Source organism: Sesamum indicum, linkage group LG8 (assembly GCF_000512975.1).
Source record: "Sesamum indicum cultivar Zhongzhi No. 13 linkage group LG8, S_indicum_v1.0, whole genome shotgun sequence".
In the NCBI taxonomy this organism is placed as follows: domain Eukaryota; kingdom Viridiplantae; phylum Streptophyta; class Magnoliopsida; order Lamiales; family Pedaliaceae; genus Sesamum; species Sesamum indicum.
The window spans coordinates 3,920,564-3,937,964 of NC_026152.1; the positions used below are offsets into that span (position 1 = coordinate 3,920,564).

At 34.2% G+C, this 17,401-nt stretch overlaps 3 protein-coding genes and 1 long non-coding RNA gene across 4 annotated transcripts; 1 reads left to right on the forward strand and 3 right to left on the reverse strand.

Moving 5' to 3' along the window:
- Positions 681-3,736, reverse strand: LOC105167706 (homeobox-leucine zipper protein HAT5). The gene is made up of 4 exons (XM_011087522.2): positions 3,147-3,736; positions 2,878-3,011; positions 2,537-2,776; positions 681-1,159 (listed from the first exon to the last, which is right to left on the reverse strand). Exons 1-4 carry the CDS (start codon positions 3,226-3,228, stop codon positions 836-838), a joined length of 780 nt encoding a protein of 259 aa, XP_011085824.1. The 5' UTR covers positions 3,229-3,736; the 3' UTR covers positions 681-835.
- LOC105167708 lies at positions 10,138-12,039 on the forward strand. Its single transcript, XM_011087523.2, has 4 exons — positions 10,138-11,094; positions 11,167-11,331; positions 11,422-11,728; positions 11,823-12,039. Exons 1-4 carry the CDS (start codon positions 10,738-10,740, stop codon positions 11,834-11,836), a joined length of 843 nt encoding a protein of 280 aa, XP_011085825.1. The 5' UTR covers positions 10,138-10,737; the 3' UTR covers positions 11,837-12,039.
- Positions 11,156-14,085, reverse strand: LOC105167707. Its single transcript, XR_848269.2, has 4 exons — positions 13,782-14,085; positions 13,562-13,680; positions 11,678-12,658; positions 11,156-11,586 (listed from the first exon to the last, which is right to left on the reverse strand). It is a non-coding gene; the product is annotated as an uncharacterized LOC105167707 (long non-coding RNA).
- On the reverse strand, positions 15,035-17,170 carry LOC105167709 (uncharacterized protein At4g28440). The gene is made up of 3 exons (XM_011087524.2): positions 17,018-17,170; positions 16,300-16,532; positions 15,035-15,736 (listed from the first exon to the last, which is right to left on the reverse strand). Exons 2-3 carry the CDS (start codon positions 16,520-16,522, stop codon positions 15,546-15,548), a joined length of 414 nt encoding a protein of 137 aa, XP_011085826.1. The 5' UTR covers positions 16,523-16,532; positions 17,018-17,170; the 3' UTR covers positions 15,035-15,545.

Genomic DNA, 17,401 nt, shown 5'->3' on the forward strand with positions numbered 1-17,401 from the left:
TAAAAGTAAATATACAAACTAATATATCACATTTAAAAAAAATAAATACAAATAAATTAATTTAGCGATATGATCGACACAAAAAATTGATATACATTGTTGTTTTACAAACTACCGTTTGTGATCAAAATTTTTCATATTAGTATAAATAGATAGTACTGATATATAGATTAAAAGAAAAAATTGAGTAGGAGTGGTTGATAATATATAAGGACACTTTTTGTAATTTTAAAAATTGGTATCGCTGTGTATGTAACTGCTATTTGTGAGTGAAATTATAATTTTCTTTTTTATATAGTGTAGATAAAAAAAAATTACTTTTTCAACGTATAATTACTTTTAAAACATTAATAATAGTTGCAATATTAAATAATGAATTTTCTAAATTGAATGACATCGCGCAAGAGAGAGAGGGATATCTATCTATATATTTACTAAGTGTAGGCGTATGAAAATAAGTAATTTAGGTTGACAATATGTCTTCGTTAATACACACTCAAATATAATTATTTTTTTACATAAAATAACGATATGTTTCGTCACTTAATTATATTAATAATTAAAATAGTACTATATAGTAGTTTTGATAAGTTATTTCATTCAATAATTTTGTTAAATTAAATAAAATATTTGGATTATATACACACATAGAGAGGTAGCAAGAGAGTCTTTGAATGTCATGAATTTGATGACAATTTTTCACTTTATTATTTTAGATAAAAATAGGAAAAACCTGAATTTACATTCAGGAAGTGATGCATGCGCATGCATGGTTGCGTTGTAGGTACATGACTTGGCATTATTTTTAGACATTTTTAATAATATTAATCTAAAATCAAGGCCACATAAACCAACCAACCGGCTCTTGCGGCTCCGGGGCAGCGAACACGTCGGAGAAGTAGCTACCCCCCTCCTCACTGCCCTCATCTTCCTCCGACTTCACGCCCTCTACTGACGCCATGCAACCCTGCTGATACTCCAAGTAGGAGTCCCCACTGTCGAGAAGCTGGCCGCGGCGCTGCCGGCCCGTGCTGAGGCGGTCCTCCACCTTCATAATGAGCTGGAGGTATGGCGCCGGAGTTGGATTCGGGTTCTGGATATCAAACCCTTCTTCTTGGGTCGATTCTTTTGGTTGTAATTTCTCCGTCAAGAAAAGCAGCTGTATTGATTATTGGAATGCCATAAATGAATCAGGTGCGTTGCGCAGTGAACTCGGCACTAGCGATGCGCAACTATAAAGTGAAAATACGAGATACTCATACTACTTTTTTAATTTAAGTTAATGAATAAATTAGACATATAATTACATAATTAATCTTTTTTAAAATTATACTCTCTCTTTAATTTTCTGGCGAAGGATTTGGGTATAAAGCAATCAAAATTCATTATTATTTATTTCCTAGGTTGGGTTTTAGCTTTAGGAAAGATGCAATATTCATTTTTAAAGTTTGTAAATTTTGAAAATATAAGTACTTATCAACTGAAAATAATATTTTTATTTAGCCCTTTCTGCTTTTTTAGCGACTTAAAATAATTTAAATTAAGTTAATTTAAATAAAAAAATTATAAATATTTTATTAAATATTAATTTATTTTTTAAAAAATACTGTAATTTTTATTTTCAACTACTCATAATTTTTATTATTATTTAATTTATAATTTTCTCTACGATTTATTCATGCTCCCAAAATAGAAACTATTGCCAACAGGCCAGCACCCTTCAATCCAAGTATGGAATTGGGCTAAATTTGGATTTTATGACAGAGAAGGAATCCTATTGGTAGGGCTCGGCCCAAGAGGCCCATTTCACGCTCATTATGGGTAGGTGCTTCTGAGACTACATCAAAATTCAGATGATCCAATAACTCAACTTTCCTGTTAAAATTATGACTTGAGAACTAATCCATAAATATATGCTAATAGGGAAATTCTAACCTAAATTAGCCCTGAATAAATTATACAAATAACTGTAGAAAAACTTTATCCGAATTGACTTTGATCAAATTCGGATAAATTATATAACAAGTACAAGACATTTGTCGTGTGATTGGTATACAGTTCAAAGAAATAATCAATCACATGACAAGTATATTGCACTTGTTTAGTGATTGATTTGGTTTGACTAAACTTGATTTGAATAAGAACTTTTAATAAGTATAATATATTTATTGAGTAATTTGTATATAATTCGATAAAAGAGATCAATCATATTATAAATATATCACACTTATCCTATAATTGATTTATTCCGGTCAAATATGTATTGGTGGGGATTTTGTATGCTAATGTTGTATTGCTATGCATTTATCATCACATATTTCTTAATTTATTAGTATGTATACGGACCATACGGGATGTGGGTGTAGAGTACTATTGGTGAAAGGCATCTATGACGTCACTACCATTATAAAATGAAAATTCAGAGTAAGCAAGAAAGGGAGATGATCAAACATACACAAATTTTAACTTCAAATTGCTAAAAGAAAGAATTAAAAAATAACGATCAATCTTCAGAGTTGAATAAACTTGTTATTACCTCAGCTTTGAGCTTGTTGTTTTCCTTGATTATGGAGTCGTAGTTGGAGACGAGGGAGTCGTAGGAGGATTTCAGATGATCGTAATCCCTCTCCAACTGCTTCGTCTTCCACCGCGCTCGGCGGTTCTGGAACCAAATCGCCACCTGCCTCGGCTGCAACCCCAGCTTCTTCGCCAGTTCGGTCTTGCGCTCTGGCTCCAGCTTGTTCTCCTCCTCGAAGCTCTTCTCCAGCAGGTTCACCTATATCACGCCAAACCACTAATTAATTATCAGAAAAAAAGACCTCGATCGATTTCCTTCTCACAAAGGAGTTTCAAATAGGGGTCGGGAAGTGAACGGACCTGGTCAGGAGTGAGGCGACGTTTCTTCTCCGGCAACTGTTCGTCGTAATATTCTTCATCATACAAATCCTCCGCCGTGCCGAAGAAAGGTCGCCTCTTCGAGCTTTCCCCCATGTTCATCACTCTACTTCCACCTAATACATTTATATTAAAAAAGTTAGAAACTATCATACACAAGGACGGAGCCGATCATGCTGTGAACTATCATTCATGTCAATAAATACACAATTGATCGGCATTAGGGCAAAAAGTTAATATAGCATTTGTACCTCGAAAAATCGAGTCTCCGTTTCCGAGAAACAACAGGTTGCCGTTGCTCGAGGAATCAAAGAAAATACGCCCCGAATCCATTATTTTTCTCCGATCTCCTGCGCCGACCGATCCAACGAACCCTCACTCAACCACAATTTTTTCACAAGCGCGATTATGTATATACAATTCTCTCCGGAACACTGGTGCAGAGTTTGAAATGCTATGTAGTATGATGGATGCTAATTGGAGTTAATTACTGGCTTTCTTTTGACTATCAAAACTGTATTAGAAAAGCATGAGCTTATGGCGGAAGAAACTGGTGCTCCAGATCAACCTCGCCGGAGTTTCCAACCGGCAGACAGAAAATCCCATCATGCGGAGCACGGCCTTTCCCAGCTCCGGCACCGCCTGCTGTGGAAAAATCAATAATAGGCCGGCAGAGGATTTGCACTTAACTCGAACCAGAGGCTTAGAATTATTAGCCTCTGACGCGGAGGAGCTCAGGTAGCGGAAGAGGGCCGCCGGCGAGGACTGTTTGCTAAATTCACAGTGTTATCTGTGAAATGTCACTTCTGCAAGTGTTGTTTGCAACTAAAGTTCATCGAGGAGGGGCCGGGGGCTTTTATAGCGGTTTGTGTGGCGGAAATTTACAATATTAAGTTTTTGGTCCTATACTTTGGATAAAAATTGATTTTGGTTTTTAAACACAGTTTTGGTCTTTAGTTTTTACAAATTATTACAATTTTGATCTAACCCCTATTGTACAATAGATAACATTCCACGCATATGGTGAGATTTGAATTTCGCCAACTGAACTAGGTCTTATTGACGTGATGTTGTTGAATATTGTAATTGTATTAGATTATCTATATTTAACAGTTAGATAAAAATCATAATAATTTATAAAAATTAGGAATCAAAATAGTGTCTGGAAAAGTATAAGGACTATAATCAAATATGATTCAAAATAGAAGGACCAAAAGTGTAATTAATCCGAGAAAGTGGAGTTTAGAATATTATGCGGTGGGTGGTGTGACTGGGTAACATGGAGTGGTTTCAGTGGAGAACGACTAACTTGCGCCGGGGTTATGTGGAGTGGATCAGAAGCGTTGGATCCAGCGGGAACTGCGGATTGCGCCAGATGAAGAGAGAGGAATTCTCTGTGGTCGGGGAGTTGTCGGGTGCAGCTGCCACGAAGCAGTTATAACTGTTAATTACGCTTTAAGAAGAGAAATTTGTTTTTTCTTTTTCTTTTATGTTTTTTAGTAATTACCAAATGAAGATAAATCAAAATTTACGTACAATTAATTTAAAATATTAAAAAAACTATATTATATTTTCAAATTATATATTTTAATTAATCAAACACAAAATATGAAAAAAATAGAGTTTGTGAGTAGTTATTTAGAGAAAAATAAAAGAAGAAAAAGCAAAATAGTTGAGAGAGAGAAAAATAGAGGTTAACTTATTAATAAAATGGTAAATATTAAATTATTTTTTCGAACACTCTAACTTTAATTTTTTTTTCAATTTTCACTTTTATTTTCAAATACTCCAACTTTTGCTACTATTTAACTTATATAATTCCTTTTATAATTTATTTTCACGACAAAAGTAGAAATTATTATAACACCCGTCGTTAAAATTTAAGTAGAAATTATTTCACGACAAAAGTAGAAATCTTATTAGTTTATATATAAAATATATATTTATATAGGCAACGACAATCATATCGTTACATATGGATGGCGACGACAGCCGTCGTCCAGTGTTTGGGCAACAAAGAGTCATCGCTCAGAAAAGGATAAGTGTCGCTCTTCTCAGATCTGTGGGCAATGGTGACATCATGTCGCCCGGAACATATTGGGCAATGACAGTCGCTGCCGTCTAGATACGATGGCAACAATTATTATTGTCGGTATCTATATATATATATATCATATTTATATATAATACTTTAAATAAATATTTTTTTACTAATTTTATATAATATAAAAATATAAATTCCAATTTTTTAAAATAGACATTTGATCTTAAAGAATTTATGATCAGATGGTTGTCATTATTCATCATTAATTTATTCTATATTGTTTAAATTTGTACTAGATCCTTGATTCTTAAAATTTAAAATTTAACAGCTATAAACAGTTGAACCCATCCAACATCGAAATTCATCGAAAACAAATCAAATGGTTATAAGAAGCGAAGGTATAACGGTCCAAGCACCAAAAATGAACGATTTTAGCATAATTTAACGAACAAGAATGGACATGCAATATTTTAAAAAATACGAGGAAGTATTTAACCAATTTTGTTATGAGAGGGTTTTTGGTTTTGGTTTTTCACAAAAAATAAAGGGAGGATTTTTGCAATATAGCCCTTTATTTAGGGTGGAAGATGTAGGGCAGAGGGAAGAGGGAAGAGGCATTGGCATGTGTAGGCAGGTGGACATGCACATGAAAGCATATTCTACTTCCTCTCTAATTCAAGAAATTCAAAATATAATGCTTCAAAAGAAAACAATTATATACTTGTTTCTTTCCATGTGTTGGCCAGTTGTTTGCATATGTAGTGTAGTGTAGGGATCTATAATAATATATTTTGGGATAATTATATTTATGTCCCGTAATATATAATCTGTTTACATGAATTATTTTTACTTTTTTATATAATTACACATATATTCATAAAAAATATCAATATTATTTATTTAAATTATTCCTATTTTTTTTTTAAAAAAAAGTACACATACAACTCCAAAAAATATCAATATCATATACAAACTATTCTTATTCTTTTACTATTAAGAATTAATTCTGTAATTATGTAAAGTGTAGAGGTACTTTTTGTAAATAGATTATAGATAAGGGGATAAATGTAATTATTTATAATATTTTTGTTTATCTTTTAAATTGTTTAAAGTTCAAGAATAGGTAAAAGATGTTTCCCAACCTAAGAAGGAAATGATCTTGTGATCACTTGACGTTTCATCTCATCTCATTTCAGTTAGTATGTGATTGCTTTTGAGATAAAAATATAATGATAAAAGAACTGTAATAATTACAGTAAACGTGATATGTTTTTTTTATTGAAAATAGTAAAAAATATTTAAAAATATATATTCCCCCCTCCCCCCACCAATCAAATATTGGCTACTCGGACAAGATGAGACGAGAAATATTCTCAAAGCAAACACCCAAAATATTCAATATCTTTAATGTGCCCTTTTATGTGCAATAAGAATATATGGTTAATTGTTTAATATATTTAGCACACCCACTATGTATAAATTTCCTTTTTAATTATATTTTTGTTTAATTTTTCTGAACATTAATATTTAATATATGTGAGACGACTAAGCAAAGCAAGAATCTCTCCCTTTTAGAAAAGATTTATTACACTAAAGAAATTATAATGTAAAGATTAAAGCATCATTTATGATTGATGATGTAAATGTAATGGAATCAAGGGGACAGCCCACTCTGCCCCTTCCCCCTCCAACCCATTACACTTTTTTTCTATGTTTATCTCTGCATCATGTCAGAACAGTTTGAGTTGTACAATTTTACTCAAGGTTCTTGATTAAAACAAATATTTAAAATTTAAGTTAGTTGAGTATTGGTTGGGTTTGTCGACCTATAATCTAATATATATTCATATTCGGGATAAAATTTGAAAATTTTACGACTTAATATTGAGATAAAAATACATTTTGATAAATTATCGTTATCTTTTAAATTCATGCTGGAATACAAGGATTTCTTTAGAGTAGACGCTATTTGAGATAGAATTTGTAGTTCTCCAAATGAATGTTGGGATAAGGACTCCTCTTAGGGATATGGTTGAGCACACCTTATAAATGGAGTAGATTATTATGATGAAACAACAAATAAATGAGTTGATCACAATACAAAGACTCTCCTCCAAAATACGCTCTATACTTCCATCGATGTCCTTTCTTGGAGCATCAGAACATTAGGAAAGACTCCATAGATTTGAAGTGTGTAAATAAGTGGATTGTTGTGGTGGTAGTCTACTAAGACGATCAAGGCGTGTTTGTGGTTTGCACGACAATTGAAGTGAGGTTCAACATGATGATCTCAAAGACGACAGGTGTCTGTACGAGTGATCCTTGAAGTAACGAGAAAGACATGTTTATCATGCCATCAAGACTAGGGGCAATTATGAGTTAGATTCGAGTACATGAATTGACATATGCTCTTCCACTACTACAATTTAATCTGATCCACAATTATGTACAAATGTGTTCGATATTTGTTGCTCATAAACAATTTGTATATGCAAGATTAATTATTTACAATTATTTTCAACAGCAATATATTCGATTCTTTGGGGATGGAGATGAATAATATGCATTTATTCAATTGGGAGTGAAATTTGAATTGATAAGAATATATTCATAATATACCATATATGCACTTTTCTCATCATCAATATTAATCTTGAAAGTTGAAACTATCACTCAGTTACAGAGTGCAAGTGATAATATGTTGAACGAATAACAAACTCATCTTCAAACTTCAAGTACTAGATAACAAAGATTAAAAATTCCATGCAAATGAAAAGGAAAGTTGGTAGTGATCGCAGTGTCATGGCCTTGAGTATGAGTGGAATAGCTTCTGTTTTCGTAGTAGGAATAAATTATAAGTTAAACAGTATTAAAAGTTGGGAGTGTCTGAAAATAAAAATTAAAGGCTAAAAGAAGTTAAACTTGAATTATTTGAAAAAACAGATTAATATTTGTAATTTTATCAATAAGTTGAAAATATTGGTAGAAAACCCGAGTTGGTTTCCGAGCAAAATTTGTGAGTTGTTTTAAACTTTATAAGTAAATTATACATATAAATTACTCACTTTGTTTGGATTTATGTTGGTTTAAATGCTTCCAAATATGTCTACTCAAATCTCTTAGTCTACCTTCCTACATTGTTATATAAGCCAAGTCTTAACTATGACTATTGATAACTACAAATAACATGTCAAGAACTTCACAAACAAACACCAATTTAATTTTCTATTGTAAATTGATATCACACATACACACTAATATATATATATATATATATGCACGCAATATAATTTTGAAATATACAAATGATACATTTGTCATTTATACATTAAATGTAATACATAATTTAATAAAAATTTAGAACAGAAAATACGACATGAACCAAACAAGTTGATAGATGCATGAACACGTGAACAAATGCGCGTACAAAAGGGACTGTGATATAAAAAAAAAAACAATCAAAATTCAAAATGAACGAGTTCTTAGATGCACGAACACGTGAACAAATACGCATACCAGAAAGGACGTAAAGAAAATTCAATTAAGTGAATTCGTGGATGCACGAACACGTGAACAAATACGCGTATAAGAAGGACCACGAATAGGAGAAGGATGCCTTTTTTTTTTCCCCTTTCAAATACTTTGAGTTTCTTATTTGCTAAGGCAAGTTAAAAAGTGCAGCTTTTGTGAAGTATCTTTTGACCAAAAAAAACAAGGTTTGAAATATCTTTATGCAACAGATAGGGGCTTGCTTTGAAGCTTTACACAAAGTTTCTGAAACTCCATGCTAAGGGGCGGAGTAATGTAATGGAGAGGAGAGAAGGGCTGATAGAGAGTGGGAGTGGGAGAGATTGGAAAGCAAAGGGCACCTGAGAAGGAACAAAATGCTTTTTAAGATATGTTAGTGCTTTTGCAACTTTCTATCTTTTGGTAGTGGGGATGAAACAGTGACTTTTCCTTACCCTCCTCTATTTGTTTTCCTACTCTCTCCCCACCCACTAATTCTTTGTATTCGACACCTACTCAAATTTCGTGTTATCTATTTGAATATATTGAATTATGCGTTATCTGAATAAAACCTCATCTTGATAGTATTCAGATATGAGCATACCATGTTATGGACAATTTTAGCTACATTATTAAATTGGAAAAAATGCAACGCACCCCCTGTGATATGTGCAATGTGCATGATACCCTCCTGTAATATAAAAAATACCAAATTACCTTCCTGTGAAAATTTTATTGGAGCAATTGGACCCCTGCGAGTGGAAGGTGTGGCGCATGCGCCAATATTGTGACTAGGGGGCCATATTTATGTTGTTTTTTTAACAATTTTGCCCCTCTTTCATCAAATGAAAGAGATAGTGCAAAATACCCCCCTGTGTTAGTGTAACGAGCAAATTATCCCCCTACATTTTTTCCCAAATAAAAGTGTAGCAGCTTGCTCATATGTTATTGCAATTTCTCCTTCTTTCACTTGTTTCTCACGTTTTTTTCTCCAAAAACAAAGAAAATGTCAAGGTCATCCACCTCATTCCGTATTTTAACTTTTTTGGCATTTTTGTGACTGGATTCCCTCATGCTTAAATTTCATAAATACAAGTTGAAAATATACAGAAAAAATAAACACCAACACTAAACAAAATTGACAAAAACATAAAATTGAATTCCATTAGAAAAGATTGAAAATTGACAAAGATTAAAATTGCATTTTTGTGACTGGATTCCATTAAATTATATACATTGGTATGTTTGTTTGTATAGTATTGATTTTTATGCTGCCAAGGCTAAGTTAAGAAATAATTGAGTTAAAAAATACTAAGGATGCATTTTAATTGAAGGATTTGGAATTATGAATTTCAAATCTTTAATAATTAGTTTGGATGATTCTAAATTTGGAAGGATTTCAAATCTTCTTCGATTCTAATTTTGAATTATATTTTATTAAATATTGATGAATTTTAATTTTTTTTTAAATTGAATCATTTGAAATTATTTTCTCAAAATCTAAATTCATAAATCCAAATGCACCCTAAAAAAGCGAGAAGGTAATGAAAAAATAAAGAGAGACACTTGAAAATGGAAGAAATAAACTGGAGTTATTTACTTTTGTGCATGGAATAAATGATTGATATCGGCTGGTTGCATAAAATATAGGATATGATAGATTAATAATTTTTATTGGTATTTACAATAAATGTAAATTATAACTAGATTACAGTATCACACCTCTAAAGTAGGAGAAATTATAAAAACTTTATTCAGGGTGGGGTGTCGTTTTTTTATAATAAACCATGAATAAGAATGTATTAAAGGCCGAGCAACGCTTATCAATCCTTGTTTGTTGACAGCCCATTGAGTAGTTGAATACTTCATAGTCCAATGGGCCCAAAAACTGAAAGCCCAAGTGGGAGAAATAAAGACAAGTGGCCCTCTTGAGGCCCAAAGAAAGACTCTTTCATTTTATTTTTATTTATTTACAGTGATGTAGTAAGTGTAAGAGAAAGCTTCAGTTTGAAAATACATAAATATCTATTAAACCAAATAATTAGTGAGAAAATACAAAATTCTTTCTGTGATCGGATTTAAATTTCGACTAAGAAAGCACAAATCAAATGTTCTTAATTTTTATTCCATCAAGAAAGATTCTTTATTTTTTTTGGAACATAATATTCCGTCAAGAAAGAATTGAAAGACCCAGAAGAAATAAAATAGAAATGGAAGAGGAAATATCTTACCATATGCCACCTTTCTGAACGAGAGGTTAGAATTCAACCGCGCAGCGTCCAGCACCAACAATGGCGGTACTCTCCTCCCTCCAAACAAACCCCTATGCCTCCCACATCTACGCCATCTCTTCCAACCCCATTCCACCGGCTCTACTCTACACCATTCGCCGGCGCCGCCGCAAGCCCAGTAATGGCCGATATCTCCTCGTCAGAGCTTACATGGAAGAATCCAACTCCATTTCCGGTTTCGCCAACAAAGTCATCGGCTCGCTTCCCGTCGTTGGTCTCATCGCCAGGATTTTCAGCGACGAAGGCGGCGTCGGTGGAGATATTGTTGATTTTGCGGAGTTCAGGAGGAGAGTGGGGAAGAAGTGTTCCGTTAATGATTCCAGAGCCTTCTTCGAGTTTCAAGAACGGCGTGGAAAGGTATTTTCGTTTCTCTTCTTTTTGTATTTGGAAGTGGTAAGAGATCTAAGGATATGGTCTGTTTGTGTGTAGCCAGGGGATCCTCTGTATGTGCTGCTATGTTGTTGGCTAGCTGCAGTTGGTGCTGGTCTGCTCAAATCTGAGGAAATATTGGAAGGAGTTGCCAGGCTTCGGATTTCGGATGATATTGAGTTTGAGGAGGAGAATTTCATTGCTATGATGAATGATTCAAGAGAGGTTGGTTGAGTATAGCTCGATTCCTTTGCGATCTACTTTCTAGATCTTCTGTTACAAATAGACATTGCACCTTATAATGTTCACTTGCAGAGGCGAGCCAAGCTGAGAGCTCCGGTCCCAACGATCCCGATGGAAATTCGAGCTGAGAAAGCTCTAGAAGCCATTTATGTGTGCTGCTTCGGGAGGGATCTTATAGACAAGGAAGACGAGGAACTGCTATCCATCATCCTTAATGCTGTCTTCCCGGCAGTGGGGCTGGCAGAGATAGAAAGAATTGTTAAAGAGAAAGTAAAGAGAGTGGCAGAAGGGACTGATGAGATCAAAATACCAGAGCCAAAGCCCTTACCGAAAGAAGCTGTACAGCTGCAAATGAAAGACTTGCAATTTCTCAGAGAAGGTGAGACGTCTTAAACTTTTTCCTATTTCTATTTAGTCCTTGATGTTAAAGAGAAAAATGGTCTTGAGGATCACTTACATGCTGTGGTTTCCAGGCAATACAGAGTAGAAGAACTGAGGAGTGAAGAAAGCGAGAAAAGTACCGTCCACAGTTGACATATAGGATTTCTGCACTAAAATGATCTCATGTAGCATTTTTTCATGATGGTGTCCGTGTACTTATGTCACCAAATCAAATCCAAAGACTCCTAGCAAGGTATTGAGCTTGTCATATTGACTACTGGGCTGAACAAGGTTTTTTTGGATAGTGAGCAGAAATGATCTTTCGACTACATCTTGAGTACTCCAACACAAGATGAGAAACATCATAAAGATGAACATCTGAGATCTGGATTAGCCAATTTTGCACAGCTTGCTACAAGATGCAAATAGCGCCCTGCAGTAGGACAACACTAGCAACATATGTACAACTAATAGTTACAGCAACACTGCCATTCCATTATGCTCATCCTTCTTGCTAAAATGAAAGGGAGAGAACAAAGGTTGCACGAAGTAATAAGGAGAACAGCCTGCTGTCTGTCAAAACCCATGGCTCCAAGACCTCTAGAGCACCTAAAAAATCAATTCCCACAGCATCTCCAGTAACAAGCAAAAATCTGTCGAGAAATCTACCGAGCCAACCACCCAACATGGTTGAATAGAGCAAGGAGAAGTGAGTGCATAACAGCAGAAACAATGACCTAATGATGCTCTCCATCGCAACATAAATTCTGGAGCCATAACATTTTGAATTAAGGAACAAGGCAGAATATAATCTACTAACAATATAACCATTTTGGTGTAACCGTTGGAAGTTGGAACGATGGGGGTCTTCACATCTTTGCTATGGTTGAGGATTCCAAAAAGCCCTGTTATAGCGGCGTAGTAAAGCCTGAATAACCAAAAAGAAACCAATGAAACATGTTCACTCATTTTAAATCTGTTTCTGCTAACAAATCGTTTTAGTTTTGAACACAAGGCATTTCAATCATATCTTCTCATTGTTGACATTAATTAAATTGCAACTTTCATCAATAAGGTAAATTACAACGAATTCCGATGATGCTTGGCATAATTAAAAATACTTTTTCATTGTTTGAAAAGATATCAATATCCCTAATTTTAACAATCACCTAACAATTAGCCTAATCCATCAATTTTTATTAGATTTTCATCCGTTTTATAGTAAATTGAACAAATATCCTTGTAAACTATGGATTATAATTTTACTTATTTTTTTAAAATTTTCTGAAAGTTTTTTATGGACTTAGTGAGTAGTTTTTGTAATTTTTCAATTTTTTTCATCCACCGCTTCCAATTAGTTTATATTTTATAAAATAAAAATATTAAAACATGAGCAAACTTGACAATTTAGACTTCCGCCCAAAAATTAATAATTTCATCAATCATTGTTGATATTTATAATTTTTTAAATAATAAGTGACTCGTAATTATGACAAACCTAAAAAAAATCAGTCTAATTTACCCTTCATTAGTATTACTAAATGTGCATGGTGCAATCAGCTTCATTCAAAAAAAAACCAGCACTAACTGAATATAGCAATTTACAATATGTACTGCTTTAGAATAGTAAGTTCTACATTTTTCAGCAGTGCAACATATCCAATCAACTACATGAAGAAGGGAAGGGGCCATTGTTTAGTTAGATTTTACGATTTTTAGTAAGGATGAAAATATCAATATATTGTAGTAGATGTATAAGTCCGAGTAAATGAAGCTGAAACCCAAATCAGAGCGAGAACCGAAGGACATTGCAAATAGCATTTGATCATACCTTCAGATAGAAAACCCCACCGGCCGACCTTGGAAGATAACATCGACTTCAGCAATGCGGACGCGGTCGCCGAATGCAGAGGCATCAAAGGTTCACCACATCCTACCTCAAACGGTAGCCTGAACATCACAAAACCTAGCTTAATTACAATATTCAATTGCAAAAACATCAGTAATGAATGATCAGCTTATGAAAGTGATAACGCTTTTTTCAGGTGAACCTGGTGGGAGGAGAAGAGGCGGCGGCGAAGTGACAGGGAGACTGGGAGAGATTGGTGGGCGCGAGTCCACTGAAATTCGAACCCGAGGCAAACGGATTGCGATGATTAGGCGCGACATAACAGAGTTTTTGCCGAAGAAATGGATCGGTTGACTATATTTCTGGCACAATTCGACGCCATTTCTGTTGGTTCATTCAAAAACTCTTAAACCCTAGAAGGCTAGAAGAAATTTATGGCTTTCGAATTGATCAGTGCCTAGCGGGATGACCCAAATGGGCTTAATACGGACCAGCTAGAGATCATTTAAAAAATTAGAAAATTAATTAAAAAGAAAAAAAGAAAGATTATTCTTTCTGAGTTTCTGGATAATTAAGAAGGAAAAAAAACAGTAGCATAATCTTCTAATCCACAATTCATGTGCTGAAATATCAAGGGGAGTCACGTTATGGGCCCACATAATTTTTTGGGATAATTATACTCCTTTGAGATTTGAAAATTTCATTTAACATCTATAAAGTTTGTTTCTTTCTAATAAATAAGTTCCTCCATTAGTCAAAATTTATTGAATTTGCTGATATTAATGGAAAAATTGAATGAAAATTGATATTTCTCTTTGATTGAGTTATTACTGACTTATTGCAAGTTAATAATTTTTTTCAAACTAAACTACCATTATAACGATGAAAATATACCTCTTCATTGTAATAATGCGTCGAGACTTATGAGGGTAATTTGATCATAAAAAAATCTATTTGACTTGTAATAAGTCACTCAGAGGTAAATATAATTTTTTTTTATTAATATCAGCAATATCGATGAATACTTACTAATGAAGGAACTTATTTGTTAAATGGAAGCAAACTTTAAGGTTACTAGGTGTAATTTCCCAAACCACAGAAGATCTAAGTGTTATTACACCAAGTCTATGGAGAGAAGAGTGTAATTATCCCTAATTTGTTTTTAATAAATTACAACAACTTCTCTAAAATTTGTCATAATTATAAATATTCCATTATTATTTGAAAATTACAAATACCATATTAGTATTAACAATTATTTAGCAAATACAACACAAGAATTATCTTGAGGTTTTGGACTGTATTCAAAAATGGAAAATAGCTAGTCATCCTGCATGGGATTGAAAGAGAACCACCTGAAGATTTGTTAATTAATAGCCAAGTTAATAAGGAAATTTGAAACTTGTTTCTTTGTTTGTTTCCCTTTTGAGCGGAAGGAAATTTAAAAGTGAAGGGTACTAAAACACATACATCCGTTTATTCGAAAACGTAATCCAGAATAAGCAGCTGCATATCATAACAGCAAAAAGTCCTCCCTTGGTTCATACAAGAGCAGATAAAGGATACCCAAATTAAACTTAGAAGTTCTTCAAGGATCTCGGCACTCTGCTAAATACTCAAACTGCACAATACATTCATGATAGGTGAAACTTGCGTCTTTAAGACAAACCAGAGCAGGTTTGTACCACTAGATCCTGCCTGTTTATACCAGCTGGGATGATCCTTGCTTTTACCTCCAGCTGCAACGCTTGCCACCAGGTAGTAACTAGAGCTCCATCGATATAGGGACATCAAGATGCTTCTTCCTAATGCATAACTTGCTGTGAATCACACAAACAGGAGGACTTTTGAAAATGACAAATTATCACCTTGGTAATCTCCTAAACAAAACCCGGATTTCTGCTTCTTTTTTCTTTTTTCCATACAATTTAGCTCCCTTGGAAAGCAGAGGAGATTAATTGCGGCTTCACTCCTCAACAACGTTAACTAATTCATATTCAACCAGCGAGAGATTATTATCTTCCTTGACGGTAAATTTTGCAGGTTCAGCCACTTCTACCCGACCCCATTTATCCACAGCAAGTCTCATTGATCCTTTGAACATGTCAATTTTGGCATTTCTCAGAGTGACAGAACTATCCGGCTTCATCATGTCCACTGCAAATTAGAGGTCACATAAAATCAACTTAATTTCAAAATGAGGGGAAGCAAACATTTGAAATTTAAATGTACCTACAAACTGGAATGCTAAGGGCCTAAGGCTAATTATAAATCTGAAGTTCTCACAGTGGGTCCAAACTGCATTAAACTCTAAAACAAAACTAACTACAACCAATTTGGTCAGACCAGTCTGTGAAAATTCATAATGTCCATTTATTACTTATTTCTTAAAACAAGAAACTACATGGGCATTTTGCATTTTCATTCCATCGGGAACATGTCCTATCATACACCAAAAAAGGAACTAAGTATGTAAAATGAAACTAGAAACTATGAGATAATAATGTCTGCCTATACTATTTGACAGAATCAAAGAGCACATTGTAGCCCACTCAATCTCATCGATAGTCAAACTATAAGAACTGATGTTTTCGTTCAACACAAATAAAGACAAAATTCACATTTTTGCATCTTTTATTTCAGCCACGATGTCCAAGTGATGTAATGGATCCAACAAAGATCAGCATTGCAGATTGATAAAATAGAAAAAGTTGTCCTACCTTGCTCATTCCTTGCAGTAAACAAAATTGTCCCAGTCTCATCTCCCACCAGACACTCAGCAATTCGCATTTGCCGAACTTGTGGCCCATCTGGCCTGCCCTTTCGCAGGACCAGCTTGGAACTCACAACCTTTACTACAAGATTGTGTCCATTTGTTCCAGGGCGCAGCTGATCAACCTTGGTGAAAACTGGCTTTCTCATAGCTGATTTTGTTTCAGCCATTTAAGAAAACCTGCAGCAGGCATAGCATCTATTAACCCTAGAATAAGGGGAATCAAGCCTTTCCACATTCATAATTTAAATCGGGAAATCAGAAAAATCGTCACAACAAACATTTAGAAGCTGAAATTCCACTAAAAAGGTATACCGACATGAACCCAGACCCCATTCAACCATATCACACCGAAAAAAAAAAAAAAAAAAACTCATCACCATCAGAACCAAACATAAAAACATTGGCGCTTCCTCTTAAAAAGAAGTAAGCGACTAATCAGACTCACACAATAAAACAAATTAATGCCCGTATACCATCACTAAACCACCATACACCAAAGGCATCTATTAAATGCATGTAACAATAAGGAATTACCTCCATTTATTAATTAAACCTACAAACAAACTAGTAATAACTAATCCAAACAAGCAGCAAAATGAAAACCCTAGTCATCAGATCAATCAGAGGAGATCGAAAAATTTCATCAATCTAGAGTGAATTACCTTTGGAAGCGTGAACAGAACAAGAACAGAGAAATTGGGAATTCTGGAGAATAGCCTTTTCTTTGTTCTACTCGTGTTGAATCGTTTTAGTGAGGTGATAGTCGAAGTCGCTTTTTGAGTGACAGTTCATTAATCTTTTGGCCCTGGGTCTTCCACATTTTCTCCAGACAATCTCAGCCGTCGGTCATAAAGCGTGTAAGTTGATGAAACGCGCAAGCTAAAGTCGCTGGGGCAGATATAATGACTCGCCGATAAAGAAGTGTTGGATGGCACGTTACACTTACGCACATAGACTTTTTTTCATTCATTTTGTTGCTTAATTTCCAATTCCAATTCTTCCATATCACATTATGTTTTTTTTTTTTTCCTCGGGGGGGGGGGGGC